Below are 25881 nucleotides of genomic sequence, written 5' to 3'. Positions count from 1 at the left end.
GTGACCAGTGACTGCAGGGTTTAGTTGGTTTGACTGGGGACTGGATGGAGGCTGGCTGAGCAGGAGTCAAGGCCTCCCTCCACAGCCTCCCATCACTTCCCCTTTGCCTTTTATTAGTATCCAGGTGGTGCTTCCCATCTAGTCCTCCTCCCATGGGGACCTTTAGTTCATGTTCCTTTGTGTCTCCCTCCATCATCGCTACCTAGTTAACCTTTGTTCGAAAAATAAATGATCCCCTGATTGGGAATCCAGAAATGCATCTTCAGGGAGGTGGGGACTAACAAGGGCCAGGCAAGAATGAGTGGCCTTGAGCAAACCCTTGGTCCTGTGGGCTCCTGGTCTGAGAAGGGCTCAACCACAAACACGGAAGCCTCCACAGAGGGTCAACGAGATGACTGCCAGCTGCTTCGCCTGTCCAGCACTCTGGCAGTCTGAAGAAGAAACTGCTAGAACAAGGGCTGAGCTGTGATGCACTAAGGAAGTGGGGTTCCTTCATTCAGTCAAGTCTGAGGAGATTCCCACTGAGCATGCGCATTCTAGACTTCCCTCCTTCCCTCTGCCCTGCTGCCCAACTCGGTAGAGCTATCTAACTGCAGACAGACAGTGGCTATCCACTCATGAGAAAATAAATGCACATCTTCTTGTGGCCCTTGCCATGGCCCTGAACACCGGACACTTTTCCAGAGGGGCCAGGTGAGGGAGGAAGAAAAAGGAACAGGGGGGTGCAGAGGAACGTCAGTTACCACAGGCAGGGGCTGTGAGAAACAGAGCATCAGGGGGCGCCTGGGAGGCTCAGTCGGTTAAGCAGAGTCTGCCTTTGGCTCAGGTCATGATCTCAGGGTTGTAGCACTGCACCCTGCATCGGGCTCCCTGCTCGGCAGGGAGCCTGCTTCTCTCTCTCCCTCTGCCCCTCCCCCCTACTCATGCGCCAGCACGTTCTCTCTGAAATAAATAAATAAAATCTTTAAAAAAAAAAAGAAATACAGCATCAGGAGGGGTCCCAAGGGTTCTACTCTGATCATCAACAAGGAGAAAGTACAAAGACAAAAGCAAAATGCTAAGTATCATTTCTTTGTAACGAACATCCCACTCAGAACAGGGGTCAACACATGTTGCCCCTAGCTCAATCTATTAGCAGGGTCGCTGTCTCCCAAGGAGGCCTTCCCCACATACCTCGCTGGGAAATGGGTCCCTGTGGGCTGCCATGGCCCTGAAGAGGATGCGTGCGATATGGACACTCATGGCATGGGAACAAGAGGAAGTGGACCTCTGGGCTTTTTAAAGTGCATAGAGATTTCTGAGACAATTCAAGGAAAGCCTGTAAAGAGGGCTGACGCCCCTCATGGGAGCTGTTTGAGATGGAGGGAGATGAAGAATATCTCCTCAGGAGTTCAGGAATGAGAGGCCAGCCCCAAGGATGATGGCTTCAAGCCTGGGCTATGCTTACCACTGAGAAAGCGCTTCATGGTGTCGCTGCTGGCCAGCTTCATGGCTGTCTGTCCCGAGTAGGTGGCCAGTGTGGGGTCAGCTCCATAGGACAGCAAGAGCCAGATGGTCTCCAGGTTGTCATTGACCACCGCGTCATGAACTGGCCTGCGAAGGTGATACAGGATGAGGACAACGGGGCCCAAGTGGGAACCTGGGTGTCTAGCCTTGGGCTACTTCATCAGGGGAAAGTAACATAAGATGAGCCTAGAATAATGTGGGTAAGAGTTAGGGCAGAAGAACCACCTCTGGACTGCACCCCCCATCAGATCTCCCCACTTCCTTGTCCTCTCTCTGCCTCTTTCTCCTCCCTCCCGTTTCTCTCTTAGGTTCTCCCTATATTTTGGGACAGTCCCTAAGGTACCCTTAGCTGCACTGGTTGCTCTGGAGTTTGGGAGAGAACGGGCCCCCCTGACCGAGGATAAACTTAAAGCAGATGCTGGGGGTATGAACAGAAAGATCTGGATGACTGCCCTGGAGCCAGGATCAGTGGAGTGGCCTGCATCCTCTGACCCAAGTCCCCTTACTTGGTAAGCAGCTCATGTCTCAATCTGGCCCAGGAAGTAGGCCCTCCGACAGAGGTGAATGGGTGCAATTTCTTTAAGACACAGCAGGTGTCTTTTGTTTTTAAAGTGTACAGACATCAAATCAAGAATCAAATCTGGGACGTTACCCTAAGGTCAGCCTCCCAGTTCCTAAAGCCCAAGACTCTGCCAGAGACAGATGCACCACCAGGAGGATGTGAGGGACGGCTGAGTGGTGCTCCTGGTAAAGCTGTGTTTGACAGGATGATCCCTAGATAACCCCAACCTCTCTTTAGTAACCAGTGTGGGCTGGCCGGCCAGGAACTCGTCCACTCCTGCCCTAAACCGCTTCCCCCTGCAGTCTATAGCCGTCTTCCTGAAACACTTCCTGATGAGGCCTGCTGTGCTGTGAAGGTCCAGGCTGCAGCAAGTTCTCTGGAGTAAGGGGCTGAGCTGGGGGGGTGGGGGGTGGGGTGGGGAGTGGCCTTCTTGCCTCGTGCCATCCTGCGCGCTGCAGTTCACGTTGGCCCCGTGCTCCAGCAGGATGTTCAGGATGTCAGTCCAGCCTCTGGAGCAGGCCTCATGCAGGGCCGTGTAGCCAGCGTTGTCACGGTGATTCACGTCTTCGCTGTCCTTCTGGAGGCAGTAGAGAACAACGTCCTGTAGGAACAGGGACAGCTCCATGAGCAAAGAGAGGCCTAATTCTTGAAATCACCCGTTAGGCTTGAAGCTCTCCAAATGTCCAAAGAGGAAGTCTTAGAGCTTGCACTTTATTCCAGGGACTAATGGGCAAGTCTCACAATCTTTCGTCAACAAAGTCAGTCCTGAGGTGCCATGGCTAGGGCCTTGGCTCTGAGCTATTTCCTTTGCATTGGTTAGATGTGTCTTATCGCCAAGGATACTCACTCATCCGGTTGTGGGTTGTTGGGGTGAGGTCCGCAGAGGCTCACCTGCCCACGTGGAGCTCAAACTCTCAGGTCTCAACTCCCCGAGCACTGGTTACCTAGTCTGGAGCTTTGCAAGACAGCACCAGACCAGAGAAATGAGGCATGTGGTGGCAAACACAGCCTCTGGTGTTAATTGGAGAACAAGGAAGAAAGAATTGGTTGAAGTCCTATCCCTGGACGCTGGTTTTAATTGTTTTAAGCACTGTCCCTGGATGTTTATCCCAGGGCAGGCAGTTCTAGCCCTCCCCTCAAATCAGGATTATTCTGAATACAACCCAGTGTGGTCATTCATTCACATAGTAAATGATTAGCTTCCCTGGGCTACATGATAGGACCAGAGGTGGGACTCCGGGATGAGAAGCACCCCAGCTAGTTGGGGGTGAATAAGCTGAGGGGGAGGGGAGAGGCAGCCCCTCTTCTGAGGGAAAGAGGCAGGCCACAGTACCAGGGGCCTATTATCCGCCCTCTCCCAGGCCCTGGGGACATGGGCGGCTCAGGCATCCTGACTGACAGCCAGCTCACAGGCTGGCTGGCTAGAACAAGTGAGAGAACAAGCAAGCAAGTGTGTGCCTGTATTGGAGGTATAGGAACTATCCCGCTCCCTGTACTCAGGAGAGCGCAAGGCCCCTACCCTCCTCACCAATGCAGACAATGTTCACCTCTTCCCTCAGGCCTCAGACTCCTCCTCCCTCCCTCCCCTGACGGGCTGCCCAACCTGCTCCTGTCCTGTCCTGGGTGGTTCTCCTAAGGTCTCCTACTTGCTGGTTTGGCCCCAAGTAAAGGAAGATTAAACTTGAGGGCAGGGGTTGGTCATCTTTTTTCCTCAGATCTCCCTTGGCACCTACCCCGGCCCCCAAACTAGGCACTCAAGAAAGATGGGCAGTTTGCCAGTGAGACACTGTCAAGGCAGTTCTCCTGTGCCAACCAGCCTGGCTGGGAATGCAACCATCTTTAAGTAAGTCAGTTATAGGGTTCGGAAGCCTTAAATCAAGGCCTACTCTAAAACCCAGCAGCTCCACCCTTAAGAGCAAATCCTTGGAAAATAATTGGGGTGGTGGGCAAAGATACATGGTCAAGGAGTTCATATCAACAAAAATGTCTAACAACAACATTTTATTATGGTCACCAAGTCAGGCTTCCACCGTACCCTGGCACTTGGAAATCAAAAAGACCCTGGTGGGAATTCAGATTCCTACATATGTAATAGTTGAATGGTCCTGGACACATCATTTAGCATTGCTATCCTTGATATTCTCACGTGTAAAATGGGGCTAATAAAACCTACCTCCACAGGTCAGTGGTGAAGATGAAATAATATGAAGCAATCAGAGCTCTTAACATGACAAGATCGGTCGGTGCTCAGCCAATGCCAGCTTCCTTTCCCGCTTGCTTTCCAACCCCTAGGGAAGTAGTGTGGGTGCAGGGAGCCCAGCCCCGCCCCGCAATGCACCAGACTCTTCGGCTACTGGAAGCCCAAATGAGGGCAAGCTGGAGGGTATGAAGTGTGAGCCATGATCACCCCTGTTCCCCTCTAAGTGGGGGAGCCACCACAAAGGAAAATTCAAGACGACATCAAAATCCCGTTTCTGGCCTAGGAATGGGTGGGATTATGAATGTTTCAATTCTTTTCATTCCCACACTCCCTGAGAGCGGCTAGGCGGCCCCAGAGGCCAACTGGGCAGTAGAAGTCCAGTGGAGGTTGAAGCCCCAAACAAAGCCCCACCCAGGCCGCAGAAGAGCCAATGGGGAGAAGCTTCTCCACCGATGCTCGGGCTCTCCCTACCTTATAGCCGAGACGCGCCGCCCGCTGCAGGAGGGTCTCGCCCGCGTTTTTGTTCACTATGAGCCGACGTGCCTCTGGGGGTATCTGCCGGGCTGTAGGTGACTCAGAGGCCTCCTCTGGGCCAGCACTTCGGGACTTAGAGGGTGTGCATGGTTCTGTGGGTTTCACTGGGGTGGGAGATTTGGGAGATCGTGTCTTCTGTTGGCTCCAACGACCTTTGCCCTGGAAAGATGAGATGAGGTCCCGGATCAGCTCAGGTTCCCATCCACTCCCAGCCAGACAGCAGATGCTGAGGGGCTCAAATCCTCAACCACATAAGCCAACGAATGACCAAGGGATCGGAAATCAGAGACTAAGGGAACTTCCCAGCTTCCCCTAAGCACTCCGCATGCCTTCTTTACGGGCCTCAATCCCCATTTGTGAGGTTTTGATAAGTCCTATTTCTAAATGAGTGAAGCAAACTGAGAGTAAAGAAAAGTGGAGACAGGTATCTTTGACTGAAGAGGCACAGCTGCTAAGGCCTTCACTCTTGTAGCAAAAACCTGCCTTCTAACCTGCCCTGGCCTCCTCCCACCTTCCTCCACACCACGGCCCTAGCTCACATTCATGCCCACCTTGGCTGGTGGAAAGGACTCGGGCTCAAGAGTCAGACAGACGTAGGTTTGGAATCTTGCCTCTGCCAGCCACTAGCTACAAGACCTGGGTTAAGGCCCAACCTCTGTGAACCTCACTTTCTCCCTTGTGGGTTCTTCACATGGGGAAGAACTGTGTTCGAGGAACTGTACTCAAGGAACCAGGCCCAAGGAGCCTCATTTGCACCTGGACCTAAGTTAAATGATGAGATTCTAAACTGGGAGCTGGGGACACCTGGGTGGCTCAGTCAGTTAAGCATCTGCCTTTGGCTCAGGTCATGATCTCAGGATCCTGGGATTGAGCCCCGTGTCTGGCTTCCTGCTCAGCGGGGAGCCTGCTTCTCCCTCACCCCCCACTCCCCACCGCCTGGCTTGTGTTCCCTCTCTCGCTGTCTCTGTCAAATAAGTAAATAAAATCTTTAAAAAATACAAACATAAACGAATTAAAAAAATAAACTGGGAGCTGATGTAACTGGATAAGACTCTGGGGGGCCTTGGGAGAGGTGGGTCTGCCTTGCATGTGGGAGGGACATGAATCATTGGGCAACCAGAGGGCTGACTTTGTCCTCATCAGATTCTAAGATGGCCCCTGATGATCCCTCCTGGTATTTGGGCTTTTATATAGCCCCTCCTACACTAGACAGGGCTGACCTATGGTAGCCAACAGGAGAGTGCAGAGGAGACAGTGTTTGACGTCCAAGACCACTTCCTAAAAGACAGTGTGGCTTCAGTCTTGCTCTCTTTTGGACCACTTGTCCTGGGGGAAGCCAGCTGCCACCTCATGAGGACACTCGCAGTCCTGTGGAGAGCACCCTGTGGAGAGCACCACAGGGCAAGGGAAGGAGGTGTCTCCTGCCAATGACCAGGCATGCGAGGGAGCCCCGCTGGAAGTGGACCCTCCTGCCCCAGTCAAGCCTTCAGTTTAATGGAGTCCTGGCTGACACCTTGACTGCCACCTCATGGGAGACCCCAAGCCAGACCCCAGCTAAGCTGCTCATGAATCCCTGAACGCCAGAAGCTGTGGGAGATAATATGTTTGTTGTGTTAAGTTTGAGGGTAATCTGTTAGACCACAATAGACAACGAATACATACCACTTATCCAAATCCCTCAGAGCATTACCAAGGTCTCATGGAAATCCTATGTCTTCTATAACATTCTACAATACTCTAGTGTTCCTTCTCCGCATACCCAGGGCACCTAGCCTGAAACAAATAATCTGGTTCTTGATGCCAGACTTTTAACTTCTTTCCACTATTTCATGGACAAGTCTCCCCCCCCCCCCGCCCGGCTAGGTTTGAAGCTCCTTTGGGGCAGGGTTTGTATTGTCATCTTCTCTTTTGTTCCTTACAGCACTTCACTCGGGGCTGGACACATCATCACAACAAATACTTGTTGCCTTGATTCAAGCCAGCTCTGTGCAGAGCCCTGGGCAGACAGAAAAGTTACCTAGAAAATCATGAAGCCCAGAAAGGGATGGCAGCAGGGAAAAGACCAGAGCCCAGGGCATTTGTCCCCTCTGGTAAATTCTAAGACAACCAGAGCTGCTACCCATCCACATCCCCATCCCCAAAGGGCAGAGAGGTCCAGTCACCAGCAGAAAGGTACTGTCGATGAGGGTAGCGTGCCGCTCTAACGGCAATACTGGAGGGTACTGGGTAAAGTGCCTTGGCTTTCGCTAAGCCAAGCCAGGAGCCAAAGCGTGACTCTCCTTCTGAGGGCAAGAACCACCAGAGACAAGGGAGGCTGCCTGGGGGGGGGGAGCAAGAACAAACGGGGGCCCCCACCCCCTCCCCTCTGCCTCCCTGGCTCAGAGCCCCTGTGGGAAGAAGCCTTTGGCCAATGCCCCAGCTTTAGTGTCACAGGCGCGTCCCCCGCCTTTCCCCCATCCTGCTTCCCACTACAAAGCATCGTGCCATGGGGGCATCCAGAGCAGGTGGTGGTGACTGGGAGAGGAAAAGAGGCGGGAGGGAGAAAGGGAGGCCCTGTGAAGGGATAAAACCTCTCTGGGAGGAACATTTCAGCAGACACACTGCCAGGCGGAATAACCAGACACAACTATCAGCGTGTGCTGCTGACTGTCAGGCAGCCAGTCACCTTTGTGTGGGACGGGGCCATCTGAGTGTCTGGGGAGGAGCGGGGGGAAGAAGAGGGGGATGCCCACCTTTCACCAGAGCTGCTCAGCATTGGAGTGTGTCCCTGCCTGGAGGCCCCCACCCCCAGCATCTCCGGGATACAGACAGAAGCCACCCATTGACAGGGTGGAGGCACATGAAAAGAGCCAGGGTAGTGAGACCTGCTTCACGTCCCCACTCTGTTACTCGTGACCACTGAGTAACCTCATGCCAGCCCCTAACCTCCTGGAGCCTCGGTTTCCTCACCGTAAAACGAGGACAGCAGTACCTACCTCTAACAGCCACTGTGGAAATTAAGAACGACCACGGGAACGGAGTACTCAGCACAGACCTGACTTCTTTATTCTCCCTGCCCCGCCCCCTCTTGGGGTCTGAGGGAACGGTCACTGCTACCTTGCCACTCCGTGCCTCTGTCCTCTCATCCCTGCCTCGACCTGAAGCTCAAGGATGTATACCAACCTCAAAGAGCACTTTACCATTATCAAAGCCCTTTACATCCATTGCCTCCTTTGTTCCCCCAAGCACCCTTGTGAGATGGAAAGGACATGGAGTATCATCTCCATTTTTAAAGATGAGGAAATAGGCTCAAGTACCTTGTCTGAGCTGGAACCAGATTCCAGGAGGGGGAAGGGAAAAGGAGAGGGAGACAAGCACCTGGGTCTCCCTCCTTGTGCCAGTGCCACTCAGAGATCCCTGCTCTGGAGCTGGAAAGAGCTGGAAAAATCACAACCACCAAATGAGCCCACTGTGACCTTTTTTTGTGCGTGTGTGTGGTAGCCAATGACATTGGAGCCTGGATCTTTGCTTCTCTCAAATGTAAAGCTCACTGAGGACTGAGGACCGTGTGATTTTTTTCAAATGGTATGATGTGGAACCCAAAACTAATGATGTGAACATCAGACCCCCCAACAATGTCAATTATGAACAGGGATTCTAGAATGCTGTCCTGGCTACTGATTGGTGAGTGCCCACTTACCTGCTCCTCTGCTTCCCTGAGAAGCAAAGGAATTAGTGAGTTGGCAGTGGGAGGGCAGCTATAACTCCTTCAGTCCTACCCTCAAGAAACCTTTGTCTGGACATCAACATCCTTGCTTCTACAAGTTGTTTTCTACCTTGACTGATTCAGAAAACTCTGTATGACTGGTTTCCAGGGAGTTAAGCCCAGACAAAAGCTTCTTGATTGGATGTTAACAAGCTATTCAGGCTAACATCCTGCCATATTCTTCAACTGTTCCTTAACTCAACGGAGATCCAAGGGCTGTTGAGGAAAAGCCATTAAGAACCAAACCTGAGAGTTTGCAGACTCTTATTGTTAACTGATAACTTTCGATCCCATTCTGCAAATGTAACCCCCAGCTCTTCTAGAACTACTTCAAAATACTTTAATAAATATGAGTTAATTTGGTCCTCCCCATCCACTTACTCACTCACTCACTCACTCATTCACTCACTCAGATGACTGTTGACCAAGGAGCCTGTGGAAAGCCTGCAGCTCCAGCCCGCTCCCTTCCCATCAACTCCCCTCACTGGCAACGCACCTTGGCCTCTTCTGAGACATTTGCCATGTGCTTGGTCTTGCACTTTCGTTTTCCTGATGGCTTTTCCGAATTTTCAAGGCAGGCTGGCTCCTCCAGGTTATTTGGGAGGAAACCGTTTGGTGAATCCGAGATCCCCTGGGCTTTGTTGGGCAAGAGAAGGTTCCTGTTCCTGAGGCGGTGCTCCGAACTTTGGGAGGAAGTCTTCTGCTTACGGGCCTTTAAATCTGAAGGCAAGAAACAGGAAAGAATGGATGTCAGGGAAATGGAACACAGAAAAGCAATGCCTTCCTCTAAGAGGAATCAGAAGGCTTTGGGGAGTCAAATCTCAGTGCCGAGTTGTGTAACAATCAGCTACCCATGTCTAGTGTGGTGCCGATAACCCACTAAATGCTTCTCCAGTGGACACTGCTTCAACATCCAAGTCCCTCCTCTCCAAGCCAGTGACGACTCCCAGCCCGGCCAGCAGGGGGCAGCCCATCTGGTAGTCCCCAAGATGAGGGTAATTTTAAAAGGATTTCCCCATAGCCCAGAGCAAATCAGAACTTTTTCTTCAGCCTTTCCCCCATCCCCTTTGTCTCTTTCTCCATTTCAGTATGAAAACAAATTTAGCGGCTCTGCTGAAGCGAAGTATGAAGTATACTGGGGTGGGACATAAACAGGAAGTCTTCCTTCATCGCCTCCGCTCACCCACCTGACTGCCTGGTTGGTCACTCTCTGAGGACACCAATATCGAAGCCATAGAAACTCCCTGAAACCAGAAGGCGCCTTGGGCATACATAGCTGATGTGCAGTCCCAGAAACCTGCTGCCTTCCCTGGTTGGAAATCAAGTCACTGGGATACACTGGGCAACATCTCTAATTCTAGCCACAGCTCACTAGACAAAGCACTTTCTAGTTTCAAAAAGCGTGGCTGTGATTCAAGGGGCGCCTGGGGGGCTCAGTTGGTTAAGTGGCTGACTCTTGGTTTCCACTCAGGTCATGATCTTGGGGTGGTGGGACAGAGACCTATGTCAGGCTCCACGCTCAGCACGGAGTCTGCTTGAGATTCTTTCCCCCTCCTTCTCCCTCCCTCTCTGATCCCCTCCCCAATCTAAAATAAATAAAATCTTTTTTTTTTTTTTAAGTGTGCTGTGATTCTTACAGCTCTTTACAGACAGATCCCTGAGTGGTGCTGGGAACTTCATTGCCAATAGCCTCATCCCACAGGTCAGTCTTAAACCTCAGGTACAGGGGGGATAGATTGGGTTTCCTCTGACTTCTTCACTAATATTAGTGTCACGTGGTTTTGCCACTAGCTGTGTAATTGGCTGGAGGCAAGTCATAATCTCCCACAGCCTTGGTTTCTATGTCTGTAAAATGGAGAAGGTATATTCCACATCAGAGGACTGGTATGAGAATTCAACGAGGTAACATATACAAAAGCCCTTTATAAGATGTTATAAAGAGGGAGGCATCTTTATCATATGATCACAGTGCAAGTTCTTTAGGGAGAGCAATGCCCACGTGTTCTTTATTTCCCCCACAGGACTGAGCACATGGCAAAAGATCAGTATGTCTAGGAAACAAATAACTGCAGCCTCAGTTTCTCCAATTTGTGAACCAAGGGGGTTGAGCAAGATCCAAGAGTTCTTAGCTGGCCTCCCTCGACCGTGGCATGTGTTCTCACATGTGACGTTACCAAGGGCAAATCCAGATGTGGGAGCCATCACTAGAGTATGAGGAATTGGCTCTAGGTTACGCACAGCTCTTAGAAGGCCAGCTATCATACCAGCGCTTTCTCCCAATTAGCCCCAACCCACCAGTGGGTCCCCACACCTGTCCAAGAACTGCTGTGTTAGATGGCTTCTAATGGCAATTCCAACCAGAACATTCGAAACTGGGGCTTTTGATGCAACAAGTCTGGGCTGAGGCAAAAGAGGAAGGAACAGAACTGTGCCTTGTGAGGGAGGACCTCAGGAAACACAGGGAAGCCATATTACAGCATTCGCGGCCACAGGAAAGCAGCAGCTCCCTACTCCGTTTACCCAGGACAGGGCAGGCTCCGGAGTTTATTCAATTGCACTGGAGCAAGAACTTCATAGTAGCACAGAAAGAAACAGAGTGGAAGTAGTAGCTGGGTAAGTGGAAATGACTCTTCCTATCCTCTCTGCATGTCAAGGAGGGAGAGACCAAAGTCTAGGACAAAAGGAAAGGTCCTGAGGGCACCTGGGTGGCTCGGGAGGCTAAGAGTCTCACTTCAGCTCAGGTCACGATCTCAGGATCCTGGGCTGGAGCTCTGTGACAGGCTCCACGCTCAGTGGGAAGTCTGCTTCTCCCTCTCCCTCTGTCCCCCCACCCCCTTACCCTGACTCGTGCTCATGCTCTCTCTCAAATAAATACATCAAATCCTTTAAAAAGCCAGAATGGTCACGAGGCTCACAGAGAAGTACGGTGACCTGTCTAGTTTGGCCTCTGCCTGACTCCCTCATGTCAACCTGAAAGATAGGTAGTAATAGGAAGGATCAGAGCTTTCCTGACAAGAGACATGTTTGCCAGGCAATCCCTTCATGAAGATGTCACCATTGGATCTAGACGAAGGTAACCAAACCATAAGCCAAAGCCAAAAAGCTTTGATTCAAAACCCTTAGACACAGGCACGGAGGGAGAATGACCTATGTTCCAACACCTGCAGCTGCCCCCAGTCAAACAGGACGCCTTGCCAAGCGGTGTTCCCCATGCTCCCAGAGGTGCTTACGGAAAGGCTACCTGTCCACAGTGCTACAGAGATCTCTGCTTTGGGTGGAAAATGGAACCAGGTAACCTTGAAGGTTCTTCTCATTCCAAAACGGCAAGTTCCGCGGGAAGCATCCAAGCTTGTAGGAAATCAGCTCTCAGTAAAGAAGACTGGGCGACACAAAAGCTCCTCTTCATCCTAACACAAGTGGCTAAGACTAACGGCCTGACGCCTCGTTCCTGACCAATCCGTTATGGCTCTGATAGGAAAAAGGGAAAATTAACCCCACTCTCTCCCACAGTTGATGATTAGCTCCATTACCGTCTGCAGTGTAGGGATGGTATCGTATACATCTCTACTTCAACTGAGCTGGAAGTGAGGTTTAGCCTTCTTTGCATTATAGCAAACCCAGAATCTACTACCCCCTCAGAAGGCAGTTACTCTGTTTTCAGTAACAGGGAGACTGTAGATATTTCCCAGCGGCTCAAGATAAATACATTATCAGAGACAATCAATTGTTGCTTCAAGGGCAGAAGTCAGAGAAGGAGAGATAGATATGCTCTTACAGAACCCAGAGACATACTTTTTGCTCATCTATAAATATGTTACAGAAATGGCGCCCCCCCTCAAAAAAACAACCAGAAATGCGTCCAAACAGTACTTAGCAGAACATACGGATATTAGCCTTGGTGACAGTCTGTACCTCCGTGATTACATATTATAGCATCTGACGTAGCCAAAGAAAGCCTGGTTTTCTCCTTGGTCTGCCTGCTCTTCCAACTCGGGTCCAACAAAACTGTTGCCACCTTGGGTCACCTCAAAGCTTCACTCTGCCTCTTAACAACCTTTGTAGCTTTAATTGAGAAAGCAAAGTTGTGCTGCTTCTACTTGAAGTTCTTCTGTTAAGTTGAGGAAACATTGTACTTCTTTTTAGTGTAGGGGCTGGAGGCATCCCAGGAAAGGCAGCCAATGCCTCTTTCTTCTTGAACCCAGGATTCTAGGAGACAGAACCCAGCCTCCCAAGACCCAGCTCCCTCAAGCCAACCGGAGAACTCCTTGGTATCGAGTTGTCCCATGCCAAGGATGCCACTGTGGCCTTGCCCAGAGGTTCAGACTCTTATATGAAATCGGAGGGCTCGGGCCTTCATGTCCTCCGCTCCCCTGCAGGTCAGTCCAAACTCATTCAATCTGAACCCCAAGCCAAAACCTGGGGCCTGGAGTTGAGTGACCCCCTCTGGCAGCTGGAGCTCACAGCACCAGGCTTTTATGGGTGCAGAGGCCTGTGGCTGGCGAAGAGAAGGCACAGGTGGGAACACCCAGGATGCCCGAGGGTCCCCAGGAGCCAAAGTCACATGGCTTGGGGATGAGTGACAGCAGCTCGCTGGGCAGCAGCCCGCAGCCAGCCTTACCTGCTCTCCCTTTCCGCCGCTGCTCTTCTTCTTGCTCTGTCAGGTACTCCCCAGTCTGGTATTTTCGGCTCTTCTGTCGTCTCCGCTTCTTCCTCTTCACCAGGCCCTCCTCCTCATCTTCCTCCTCCTCCTCATTGGTGTCCCACATTTGCCGGGCAGCCTCTGTCCTCCAGGGCATTTCTCGGGCTCGCCACAGGTGCCGGCGGCCCTGGCTCAGCAAAGTCTTGTCCTGGGCATGGTGGCTGCGATACTGGGTGTCCCGTTGGGTCTTTCTCACCTTTCGACGCTTAGCTGGGGTGGGGGTCACATCTTCTTCCTCCTCTGTGGGGAAGACTTCCTGGCTTCCCATGTCACTGTCTGCCATACCAGCAAAGGAGCTACAGATGCTTCCTGTGGACGGGATGCACAGAGGACGGTCAGGTACCTCTTCAAAGGACAAAGAGTATGGTGTCGAAGCAAGTGCCCTGGATTAGAAGCTTGAAGGTCTGGGTTCAAGTTCAGGCTCTGCCAGTTATTAGCTGTGTGCTCTGGGAAAGTTCTTTCATTTCTGTTTCCTCCTCTATAAAACAGGGAAACTGTTCTCTGCCTTACTGGCCTCACAGGACTGTTTGCAGGCTCAAATGAGATAATCGGCCCATAAGCACTTTACAGAGTCCGATATACCACACAAATATCGAGCATCCAAGCCACACCACACACCCTTCCTCATCCATGTTGCTGTGACTTTAATTCATTGCACGAACTCTTACTTAGTGCTTACGAGGTGCCAAGCACTATGTGAGGAGCAGGAGGGGGCCACAGGTCCCTGCCCTTTGAGAAATTAGGGTTCAGTAGCAAGTGAGGGAGGGCAGATTGGCAGGGCACCCCCGCCCCTGCTCACTATGTGACCACCAGTCTCACTGACAGAGCCACCCTGGGCAAGCAGAATCATCACAAAAGAAGAGTCTCAGGAAAAGCAAAGCAAGGAGTCCCTTTCCTGTGACACAGTCTGGGTTAGTCCCGCCCAAATGCTCCTCCTCCACCAGTCCCTCTTCCCTTATGTTGACCCCACCTACTATTAAGTGGCCAAGAGTCCAGGGGTGGAGCTCTCTCCCTGCTCGCCCATCTCCTCCCCACCGCTGCTGTTCCTCACTGCTGGGCAGGCACTACCCTCCCCTCTCCCCACCACCCCTGCAGGATGGTACCTTTCCTGCCCTCCTCCACCATCTTGCCAAGAAGCCATTTTCATCCCCACTCCTTCCTTTAATTCTGCTAGCCACAAAAGTATGACAATAAATTGGCCTGGTTTAGTACAACAGCAGATCTGATGATCTTCTTCAGAAGCAGCTCTGAGAGACACCACCATCTTTCTCCCAAGGACTTGCTATTAACTTGACAATCCCCAAACACAAGCGAGGTCAGCAGAAGAAAGAAATTTTTGAGGCAACACAGCAGTCCTTAACTAAATCTTCAAGTCAATCAGACCGTTTAAAGACAGCAAATATCCAGCAAATTTTCCATATACAGACCAGGCAAGGAATGAAGTGTTCTGGTTAATCTAATAGTCTAGTTAATATGGAATCACCATAGAGATCACACAGGGATCACCAATTTCCAAAGAATCAAATACAGTACAATGTGTTTAACAGTAAAACGAGACTGGGCGTAATGTAATCACTCTTTGATGATTCAGAGGACACTTCAGGATTTTGCGAGGCCTCCAGGCCGTCATTATGAGCCCCAATTACCACAGCGCTCTCCATGTGCTGAGGTGCCAGTTAATAGAATGTCAGCTAGCCGAGTTTACATTGCGCCCTGCTTCCCCGTTCTATCCACTTTGCATGGAAATACGGGTGAACCAGGGCAAACACTCCTAGCACTACATACCAACGTGGAGACAATAGCAGGGGCTAGAGAGAGCTATCTTTTTTTAGACACCGAATACAAACTCAGGGGACCAAATGTGATTCTACCGGCCCTGACAATTCAATGACCATATCCGATTTTGATGATGCCTGTCACATTAGGCAGTAAGTCCAAAGGTTGTATGTCCGTGCCTGAGACTGGCCCCACTAATCACGAGATGCCAAAGTTTGGAGTAGGCCAGTTTTCCTGAGTGGCACAGGCCTTTCCTCTTTCCACCATTGGCTGCCAATAAGAGACGTCAAATCCCTGCTTGGAAAAGCCCCGTTTGGAAAAGCAAAGCAAGCAGTCCTAGCATCGTGGGCCGTGTTCCCCTTCCCCACCCTGGGCTCTCTTGTCTCTGCAAGGAGCTGGGTGGGTATCTTAGCACCATGAGTCAAATTCTCAACTCTTCACCTGGGCCAAGGGCAAAATCGCTCGGCCAGATTTCTACCTCTCTCTGCAGAGAAGGGCCAAGATGGGCACAGCTTCAGATTCACTCACCAGACTGACTGCGCGTCCGCGTGCTCAGAACCACAGGGATGAAGTCACGGAAACTGCTCTTTGCTTTCTTCTCCAAGGAACCTGGAGTGATGTGCGGTTTCAGGGCAGAAGGTAGAAATATCACAATCAGGAGTCCAAGGACTGAAAGCCCCCGAGAGTCTCAGGTGGAAAAATCAAGGGAGGGTTTGTGTTTTCCCCGGGGTTGCATTCATTGGCTCTCCTCATGCTGCTCTCACCTATGTACATCTCTTGGAGAAGGAGCACTTCCCGGTGGTTTCTGAAACTGGGAGTTGGGTCATTTTTGCTGACACCAAAGAAAAAGGCTGTGTACAGAATCAATTGGCCAGCATGCCAGCAAGTTGAAGGCCTGGCTGCCTGCAGGACTACGAGACTGCTGCATCTCCACAAAGTTAGAACTAAGCCGGAGCAGGTCCCAGGCGAGGGCAACCTCAACGGATTGTAGAGGACTGCACAAGGCAGGAAGATGGGAGCAGGGAGTAGTGGACAAAGGAAAACTGCCGTATAAGAACAGACTAGAGGGGCGCCTGGGTGGCACAGCGGTTAAGCGCCTGCCTTCGGCTCAGGGCGTGATCCCGGCGTTACGGGATCGAGCCCCACATCAGGCTCCTCTGCTATGAGCCTGCTTCTTCCTCTCCCACTCCCCCTGCTTGTGTTCCCTCTCTCGCTGGCTGTCTCTATCTCTGTCAAATAAATAAAATCTTTAAAAAAAAAAAAAAGAACAGACTAGAAAAGGGCAGGTCATGTCGGACGGGCGAGGCCATGAACACAGGCTACTGCGCGCAGGAGCACACTGGCGTCTCTCTCGGATGAGGGCACCAGGGAACCAGCAGCAGAGCACGCAGGTCAAGTACACACCTGCCTACTCCAAACACACTGTGTGCACCTCGATACTAAGGGTTCAGGATTTCCCTAAACACTTCTGGCTAGCTAGCTGCATATTAATTTTTTAACTTTTTATAATGGGAGTTTTTGGATATACCAAAGTAGAAAAACGGGTGTCATGAACCCTGTCCTGCTGTTTTGGTCCTCAGGAGCCCCATTTCTTCTCTGAGCCTAGACCCGCTGCAGGGTAATGGGTCGGCTACTCTGTCGTAGGAGTGACTTCCATTTGTCTGAAAACCACCTTCTTTGACCCTCAGAGTGTACCTTATTCTAATGACCAGGGTAAACAGAATAAGCCCCTTCCCCCTCTCCCTTGCCTTTGATTTCAGAGGTGTCAATTTTATCTTCCTTCCATAAGGAGGAAGTCTCACTTTTCCGGACAGTGCAGAGCCACCCCCAGCCCCCAGCCCACCACTGACCTGCCACGGGGATCCCTGAGCAGCCTACCTTCCTCATGGCCATCGGCTCGCTTTCCTGGAGACTGGGAATCTGGCTTCGCTGCTTTCCGGTGCTTGTGCTTTACCCGGACTCCATTGTGCTCTTTTCCTGAATCTGAAGCCCCCCTGGGGCTTTTCTTGGTGGGTTCCTGGGGGTCACTAGGCGGCTTCCGGCACTGTGGAGAGGTAGGGACAGTCAAGTCTGAGATCAGTTTCACTTCTTAAGAAAGCTTTGCCAATGGTAAGTCCGGTGCCCCGTTTTGACAAACGGACAGGAGCTGCCCAGGTGGGGGCCCGGGGAAGGGGATTTCTGGGCCTGAACCCCTCACCCTAGCTAATCCCCACAGACATCCACATGCCATCATTTTTCCAGGTCTATGGAGGCTGCATTCACAAGCCACATCAACACCCAAAGTCATTTTCAAAGGTGCAAAGTCGGCCCGTGCTTTCTACAACCCAACAGCAATAGAGACAGGCAGAAAACAGAAATGGCTCTTCAGCAAGTCGGGGGGCCACACTGGTCAAATACCCTCACTGTGAATGGTATGGACACCAGCAACTGAAAACAATTCTTAGCCCAGGCCAACTCCAGAAAAACAGTCTATCTCCATGTGTAATAAAGTCAATGAAGGCGAGAAGAAAGGCATGACATGGGAGCAAACTCACATTGCCCCGTACTTATGGAAGACAAGGAAAAGGCCGAGGCTTTATTAATAAGGCCACTTGATACTCTGCAGTACTTTCAACATCTCACAACGTTCTCTTCTCTGGTATTCGATTTGATCTTCCTGACAACCCCGAGAGCAGAAGCTGATATCATCCCCACTGAACAGACAAGGAAACTGAGGCTCCAAGACTAGATGTTAAATGCTTTGTCCAGGGCAACACACAGCCCCAGGTGTCCACACACTTGGGGGCGGCTGCCATTTACCAGGCAAACCTGCAAATGAGCTCATTTGTGCCTGCAGTGAGAAAGTGGCAGAGCTGGGACTGAGACCTACAGCTCCTGGCTTCCCACTTGGGCCTCTCTCTGCAGGAGCTCTCACTTTTCTCCTTCCTCACTCCTGTCCACAGTTTTTGCTCAGCCCCACTCACTCGGATAGGCACAATGGCCGTGCTGACACAGTGCAAGGACACTCTCAGCCTCACAGCTGCATACACTCACAAGCTTTGAGGTCTCTCCATGCCACCAAACAAGAAATGGGCAACGTAGGGATTTCCAGTATTCTAGCATCCAGGGAGTGCAGAATAAGCAAAACATTTTATTTATTTATTTTTAAAGATTTTATTTATTTGACAGAGACAGCCAGCGAGAGAGGGAACACAAGCAGGGGGAGTGGGAGAGGAAGAAGCAGGCTCCCAGCGGAGAAGCCCGATGTGGGGCTCGATCCCAGGACTCTGGGATCACGCCCTGAGCCGAAGGCAGACGCTTAACGACTGTGCCACCCAGGCGCCCCGAAGCAAAACATTTTAACAATGAAAGCAGGCCCTAGGAAGAAAGGAAGAGTTGTTTTCCACCTAAGCAGACCCACATGCACCTTCCAGAAGGTTATCACTGTCTAGGTCCAACTAAGGGGATAGCCGATGTCTTATCAATAGAACATTTTCTGGGGTGTTGGGGGGGGGGGTGTCTCAATTCCCCAGGGATAGGGAGTGACTGTTTCCCACCAAATTCCTAGGACTGCTTGCTGGTTCCTATAAAATCAAAGTGTTAAGAAAAAGAAAGAACCGGGGAGGAAAGAGAAAGATGGGGAACTGTTGCTTAAAATCTCACCTTCAGGAATGGCCAGAGAAAGACTACTTGAAGTCAGGGGAATAAAGTTAAAAGCACATAAATCTGAACATGTCCTATTTATTTCTGAATATCACCTTTAGCTGGCTCTTTCAAGTGCAGATCATTAACTTTTATTTCCTAAGATAGACAAAAACAAGTAAAACAGAACATCTAGAAGGGATTTCTGTCGGTATGTTCTGCAAGGGCAGCACCGAGGTAAAAATGTATTTGCACGCTCTAACTTAGGCAAAAAGTTGGGTGGATGGGGTGACTGTGTAAGATGAATGTTCTGGTTAACAGAGTTTTGAAAGGTTTTCCAAAGAATTTTCCAAAGGATGAGAAGACAAGAAAATAAACCCAAGTACCAGATGAAGCAGAACTCTCTTTGCTGATGATTCAGCCAGCCCTTCAGGATTCCATGAGGCCTTGGGGCAGGTGGTATAGGGGACAGGAAACTATTCTGATTCTTGGCCATACCCTGAAAGGGGCTGTTTTGAATTAAGCCCTGATCTGACTTTGCTTATCAACAGTTTCTTTCTCCGGAAAAATGGAAGATAAGAAAAGAAAGATCTAAGTTATTTACTCTCCCCCAAAAATGGACATTTGCTAAATCACTACAGGAAGCTGCGAAGGGCTGCTACAAGGCCCCCGATCTTGTAACTTTATTCTTTGCCCTCGGCATCTGTCAGTGAGCCCAGTGAACTCTTCATCTAATATAGTAAAGGGCAGTGCCTGCCTGTCATCAGGTCGCCTGCAAGACATAAGCTCCATGAGAGCAGGGAGCATGTGTATTTTGTTAGCAACACTAACAATAACCACCAGCAGCCACAAACATTTACTGAGCACTTACTACCTGCCAGGCACTGTTCTAAGCATTCATATATATCACCTCATTTACTTTTTATTAACATCAGCTTTATTGACATGTCATTTTTTGAGATATACCATACAATTCATTTGATCAAATTTACAATTCCATTGCTTTTAGTATAGTTGCAGAGTCGTATAACCATCTTCAAGTTCCAGAACTTTTTCACTGCCCCAAATGGAAACTCCATACCCATGTCCCTACCATGATTCTACTTTCTGTCTCAATTTGCCTATTCTGGACACTTCATGACATCATCTCATTTAATCTTTACACAGCCCTACGAAAGAGGTACTATTACTGTCTCATTGTACAGATGAGGAAACTGAGGGCTGGTGAGATTAAGCCACTTGACCAATAGCACACAGTTAGGAAAAAGCAGGACCAAGATTTAAACTCGGGCACTGTGCGTGGCTCCGGAAAGCATCATCCTCACCACAATGCTGTACCGCCCTCCTGAAGATGTAGCTCACTGCCTGGGAGGGACTAGCATGTACTAACCACTCGCAAACACTTGCCGAATGGCCTCCGAAACAGTTATACATAAGGAGAGGAAAAGAGAGGGTGGCACAGCTGAAGATGGACATGAACTCTGGAGCCAATGACCAGAGTCTGATTTCCAGCTCTGCCATTTAGCAGCTGTGTAACTTTGGGTAACGTGCCCATTCAGTCTGTTTCCTTCGTTTTCTTATCTGTAAATTGGGTACAGCATTCACCTCATAGGGTTATTGTAAGGATTAAGTTAGATGACGTCTGTAGAAAGGACTTGGCATATAGTATATAAGCTACGTGTGTGTGTGTGTGTGTGTGTGTGTGTGTGTGTGTGTGTGTGTAGCATACAGTACATGTAATGACATGAATTATTATTCTTTTTACCACCAAGGACAAATCACAGTCACTAAAGCAAATGCTATATATATGCTCTACTACGTCATGACCTGTGATCCTACTTGGCATGTCTCTGCCATACAGAGGTGGCTGTGAGATCATTGAGAAAACCCACCCAAACTCTATCCCTGGGGTTCTTAATTTGGAGCCCATGGTCAGGCTTTGTGGAGGGGATGGGCCCATGAACTCCTTGAAATTACTGGCAAAATTCTGAGGTCATGTTTCTATGGACAGGGTCTTACAGTTTCCCAAAATGCTCTATGGTCCAAAAAAGAGTAAAAGCTTCTGCCACAAACCCAAATTCATGGTACTCTGGCTAGAAATCTGTTCATTAATGTATATCAACATTCAATTTGAAAACGAAAAACCTTAAAAAAGAAAAGAGCATGGCTGCATTCCAATAAAACTATTAAAAAAATGAAAATGAAATAAAATATTGCAACCAGCAGTTTGAAAAAAAGGTGGGGCAGCTGGGTGGCTCAGTTGGTGAACCATCTGTCTTCCGCTCAGGTCATTATCTTGAAGTCCCGGGATTGAGTCCCACGTTGGGCTCTCTGCTCAGCGGGGAGTCTGCTTCTCCCTCTTTTCTCTCCCCCACCCCTCTCTCTCTCAAATAAATAAATACAATCTTTTTCTAAATTTTAAAAAAGATTTTATTTATTTATTTGACAGAGACACAGAGAGAGAGCACGAGCAAGGGGCGGGGAGAGGGAGAAGCAGGCTCCCACCAAGCAGGGAGCACGACGCAGGGCTCAATCCCAGGACCCTAGGATCATGAGCTGAGCGGAAAGCAGACACCTGACCAAGCCACCCGGGCACCCCTAAATAAATACAATTCTTTAAAAAAAACATTCAATTTGAAGGCTTCTTAACATAACTTCAAATCACTCCATATTTTTTATAAGTTTCTTATTTACTTAAATAATCTCTACATCCAACACAGGGCTCGAACTCATGACCCCAAGATCAAGAGTCACATGCTCTTCTGACTGAACCAGTCAGGTGCCCTTAAATTGCTCCACATTTTTGAGAAGCCCTATCTTCAACTGCTTTGAGAGTCTCCTTGGATCACCAGCAGTTTCTGGATCCCCTCTGAACACCACTGGATTCAAGTTGAACCCTCTTGGCCCATCTTTTTGCCTAGATCCCTACCACCACTAAGAACCCAGATCCAGATGCCCACCTGTCTTGCACACCACATTCCCAATGGGCCTAAACACAAAGCTGCCACCCCAAGCACTGGGCGGATAGGAAACTGGCGGCTGAGCCCAGAAGCCAAATTGGCCTTGGCCCCACAAAACTCCAAGCATATCCTGAGCAGGCTCCTCCAGTGGTGCAGAGAACAACCCTGTCAAAGGCCCCTTCCCTCCCCTTGAGAATCCCAAGTTCTCAAGGCCAGCAGTCATCTCAGAAAAGGAAAAGGAAGAATGGTTATGTGGGGAAGGGCCTGTTATTAATTGATTTCCCTCGTCAATCCCTTCTTCCGCTTTCCAACCTCATCTGGGACAATGGCTTCCCTGGCCTCAGGGACCAAATCATTTCCCACATCCTACAAAATACAAGCCAGCCCCTCCTCATGCTAAAACACCATATATGGACAGTGTAACTTAGAAAGGGGACAGCAGGTCATTATTCACTTTACACAAGCCTTCCAATCAGTTTAGTTCACAGAGCTACTCGAGAACACCGCCGTGGGAGGCTGACATGTGCAGGATAAAGCAGACCTCCGGTGTCCGGGCCCTGCCCTTGACCTCAGCCCCGCACTCACCTTGGGTCCATGGGAACTCCGGGCTATGACCTTGGCTTGTGGCTGCTGCTCCTCACCGTCCTTCTCTTTGCTGTATTTCATTTTCTTGGGCGGCAGAGATTCCGTCACCCCATCAGTCACCACTGAGTCTGGCTGCCACTTGTTCTTGCAAGCAAACACACCTACACTTTCCTGTTTCACTCGAGCCTGCCCGGCCTTATTCCGAACTTCAGCTTGGCCCCTCTGGGGAGCTGCTGGGAGGCCATCCGCCCGGAAGCAGGTGGCTAAATTGAAGACCACATCACCATCCACCTTCTCCATTTTCACCCGCCCCAGGTCCACCTGGCTTCCAAGCTGTGAAAGCTCTGTGCTGGAGCCCCTCTTGCTGCTCGGGACCACATCCAAGATGAGTTCCTTGGGGCGGTTGTCATGAGGTAGCAAAGGCAGCTCGGGCATCTTGTGCAGGTTCTGGGGGGTGGCCAGGACCAGCTCATGGGACATGTAGGTGGCCAGCACTTGGTTTTTAGGCTTCGTGTCTCCTGCCAGCTTCAGGCCACAAGCCCCCTGGGGACCTTCTATCTTAGGAGTGCTGTCGGGGCAGAGGTGGCTCTCTGATTCCTCGGGCCCCTGATTCACTTTTATGTCCCCACTGCTAGGCTGCACAGACAGTGCCAAGGTCCCTGTCTGAGGGCTGAGAGTCAGGAGGACAGGGTTGACTTGTTCTTCATAAGGCTTGGCAGCAATCCGGCAAGTTTTGTTCTTTGTGCCAGTGTCCTGCTCTGGAGCAAAGGCGCCCCCAGGCCGTGGCTGCCCCTCGGGAAGTCCATGCACAGCTTCGCTGGGGCCAAGAGACGGCACACCAGAAAACTCAGAAACAACGCTGGTGGGCCTGATGGGCACCCCCTGACTGGGGGTCAGCTGCCCGGCACTGGAAATGCCAATGGAAAGCAGAGACGCTTGGTGGTATGGTGACCAGCCAACAGGCAGGACCTGGGTGCTGGTGGGTTTCCCGTTGACTGAACACCGTGGGTAAATATTTGCTGGCCCCGTGGGCTTCCACAGAGAGACCTCCTTGGTTTGGCACCCCGGCAGCCCAGGGGCAATGCGGGCTGGGGTGTAACGTTTGACTGTGCTTGGCTGTCCCTCAGTCCCAGCCTGGCTGCCCTTCTTGCCACAGGGGGGACCGGTGCTCTTAGGCTCTCCTTGATCGATGATGGAGATGGGCTCCTGCTTGGGGAGATGGCGGGGGTCTCGGTTGATGCCCAGGTTAGGGTCTTTGTTCAGCAGCAGGGATGCAGGCACTGGGTTGGCCACTCCCACGTAGGTGCCAGGAATGGTGCTGATCAGCGCAGTTGAATTCTTCACCCAGGTGCTCGGGTCCCCATTCCTCACGATCTCGGGAAAGATGACAAAGGGCGAGGAAGTAGAGCCCAGGCATGAGGTGACATTGCTCCCAGCAGCCTGGGTTGTGCGCTGAGACCTAGACAAGACCGTGGAGAGGAGGGCCTTGCTGCTGGTGTGCACAGGGGTCAACACGGGCATGGGGGGCGTCTTGCGTTGGTTCGGCAATGGAAGCTTCTGGCGGTTGGACTTGGAGGAGAGGTCAAGGGGCATCTCACTGCACTCAGGTGGAGAGGCCATCTCCCGCTCCAGCTGTGGAGGTGACTTGAGGGGAGAGAAGGTGACGGAAGTCCCTTCTGTTTGCTGCTCGCCGCCACTTGGCATCTTGGCGGGGTGCGGTGGGGCCGAGCTCACGCTGGGGGCTGGCAACAAAGGCTGTGGGGTTGGAAGCACCTTGGCAGAAGCAGTAGAGAGGGAAGTATCTGCCAAAGGCCCGGGGACCCCATCGGGCGCAGGCTGGGTGCTGGTGCTGCTGGATGGGGACGCACAGGGAAGCCTGTTCACCTCCAAAGAGACCAGTTTGGAATCTGAAGTCAGAGGCCGGGCCACAGAAAAAGCATATGGGTAAGACCGGAGCTCTGGGGAGGCCAGCACACCAGGGAGACACCTGTCCTGAAGGTAGGAAGGCAGGACAGGCAGTGTAAGAGTAGAGGAGACCCCCAAGGTGGTTGGCAGTGTGGCCACACTGAGCGGCTGCCCACAGCTCGGAGGTGGGATATATACCAGCGGCTGGCTTGGGGTCAGTACCGTCCCTGGCTGAAAGGACAGGGGCACTTTTTGCATAGCTGGTGCCTGAGCTGCAGGAAAACATACTCGACTCAAACTAAAGGAGGCTGGGATGGGTGCAGAGGTGGGAATGGCAGCTGGCGTGGCAGCCGGCATGGGCGTGGGGGCCGGAGTAAAGATCGGGGCCGGGGTGGGTGCAGGCACCGGCGTAGGAGCAAAGGCAGGGATGAGGGTGGGGGTAGAGGGTGGGCCAGAAGATGGAGTTGGGGTGGGCATCGGCACTGACGGAGGGGCAGGAGCTGCTGGAGGCGTGGACGCCGGCATGGGAGCCAAAACTGGTGTGGGGACAGGCGCGAGGACCAAGGTTGGAGCTGAAGGGGGCACAGGAGCCTGGATCAGAGCCAAGGGAGGAGCTGAAACTGGGACTGAGAGGGGGGTAGGGGCCGGAGCCGACAGGGGAACGGGACCCGAGGGGGGAGCCGAAGCTGGCACAGGCACCAAGACTGAGGCCGAAACTGAAAGGGGGTTCGAATCAGAGATGAGTGTGGGCACCGACGGTGGTGCTGGGGCCAGAGCCGGAACCGGCGCTAAGGGAGGGGAAGGGGCCGGAACCGAAGTGGCAACCTGGACGGGAACTAGCCCAGAGTGGGGCACCGGGGTGGGGACGGAGAGGGGAACCTGGAACGGATCCGGAACAGACGGGGGGACAGAAGCCGAACTGGGAGCAGGGGGGCAGATGGGGGCTGGCAGCGGACTGAAGTTAGTGGTAACCAGAGGCAGGGTTCCCTCCACAGGGACTCCAGTTCCCAGAGTTGCCAAAATGAAAGTATTCTTCTCCCCCACGCCATGCCGAGAGTCCAAAGCCTTCACCCCAGCTGCTGAGCAGTCCACCTGCTTGCTCATTTGGGTGCTGAGGGGAGCCCAGGAGCAGTCGGCCCTGCTGTCACCAGCCTCGGAGGCGCCGCTGTCAGGAGCAGGAAGCTTGAGCCCCTCTCCTGCACCGCTCAGCGGCACCAACAGGCCCTCAGCCTCCGCCACATTCCCAGCATAGTCCATTTGTGGCTGGGGGTCGTCAGCCTTGTCTTCTGACTTGTGCCCAAGTTTTTCTGCTGTACTGCCATCTGGGTCTGCCCCCCGGGCATTGCTGCCACTTCCAACTGCCGTGAGCTCCACCTGCAACGACAGAGCAGCGTGCCCGTCTTAGCTAGCTCTCTGTGCTTGGTGCAAGTGTCCCGAGGCCCAGGAGAGGTGGCTGCGGGTCCTCTTTGCAACTCGACCAACCGGGTCTCAGCAGAAGCAAAGAGCAGCTGGCCAATTTCTGTCTCACATACAGCAACTCCTGGGAAATACCCTGTTCCTTCCTGCCCCCCTTCTTGGGATGGCAGACTGGGCACATCGCCTGGGGAAGTTCAGCTCCGCCCTTTGGTGGGTGACATGTGGCTCCACATGGCCTCTTACCTTGGAAAAACTGCTGCTGACACAAAACTCCTGAGATCCAAAGCGCTGGCAGTCACCTGTCGTGGACTCCTCATCAGAAAGAGGTGCTCTTCTAGCATGGGAGACACAACCAGAGAAGGGCCATGAGGC

The 25881-nt window shown here is 51.6% G+C and overlaps 1 protein-coding gene across 5 annotated transcripts in view; it reads right to left on the bottom strand.

The window, feature by feature from the left end:
• The window catches only part of BCORL1 (BCL6 corepressor like 1), a 60969-nt gene that overhangs the window by 11594 nt on the left and 23494 nt on the right, over nucleotides 1-25881 (bottom strand). For 4 of the 5 annotated variants that reach the window (XM_048213695.2, XM_057314396.1, XM_026520571.4 and 1 more), the window contains 9 exons: nucleotides 25753-25843; nucleotides 22189-25467; nucleotides 16901-17066; nucleotides 15551-15631; nucleotides 13166-13555; nucleotides 9044-9267; nucleotides 4740-4961; nucleotides 2503-2669; nucleotides 1448-1593 (listed from right to left, as the gene is read on the bottom strand). In XM_048213695.2, coding sequence (XP_048069652.1) covers nucleotides 1448-1593; nucleotides 2503-2669; nucleotides 4740-4961; nucleotides 9044-9267; nucleotides 13166-13555; nucleotides 15551-15631; nucleotides 16901-17066; nucleotides 22189-25467; nucleotides 25753-25843 — 4766 coding nt within the window. The remainder of the gene's footprint in view (nucleotides 1-1447; nucleotides 1594-2502; nucleotides 2670-4739; nucleotides 4962-9043; nucleotides 9268-13165; nucleotides 13556-15550; nucleotides 15632-16900; nucleotides 17067-22188; nucleotides 25468-25752; nucleotides 25844-25881) is intronic. The other variant, XM_057314405.1, reaches the window with a different exon arrangement.

The sequence above is a fragment of the Ursus arctos genome, chromosome X, assembly GCF_023065955.2.
Source record: "Ursus arctos isolate Adak ecotype North America chromosome X, UrsArc2.0, whole genome shotgun sequence".
Lineage (NCBI taxonomy): Eukaryota > Metazoa > Chordata > Mammalia > Carnivora > Ursidae > Ursus > Ursus arctos.
This window is presented reverse-complemented; position numbering and strand designations above follow the sequence as displayed.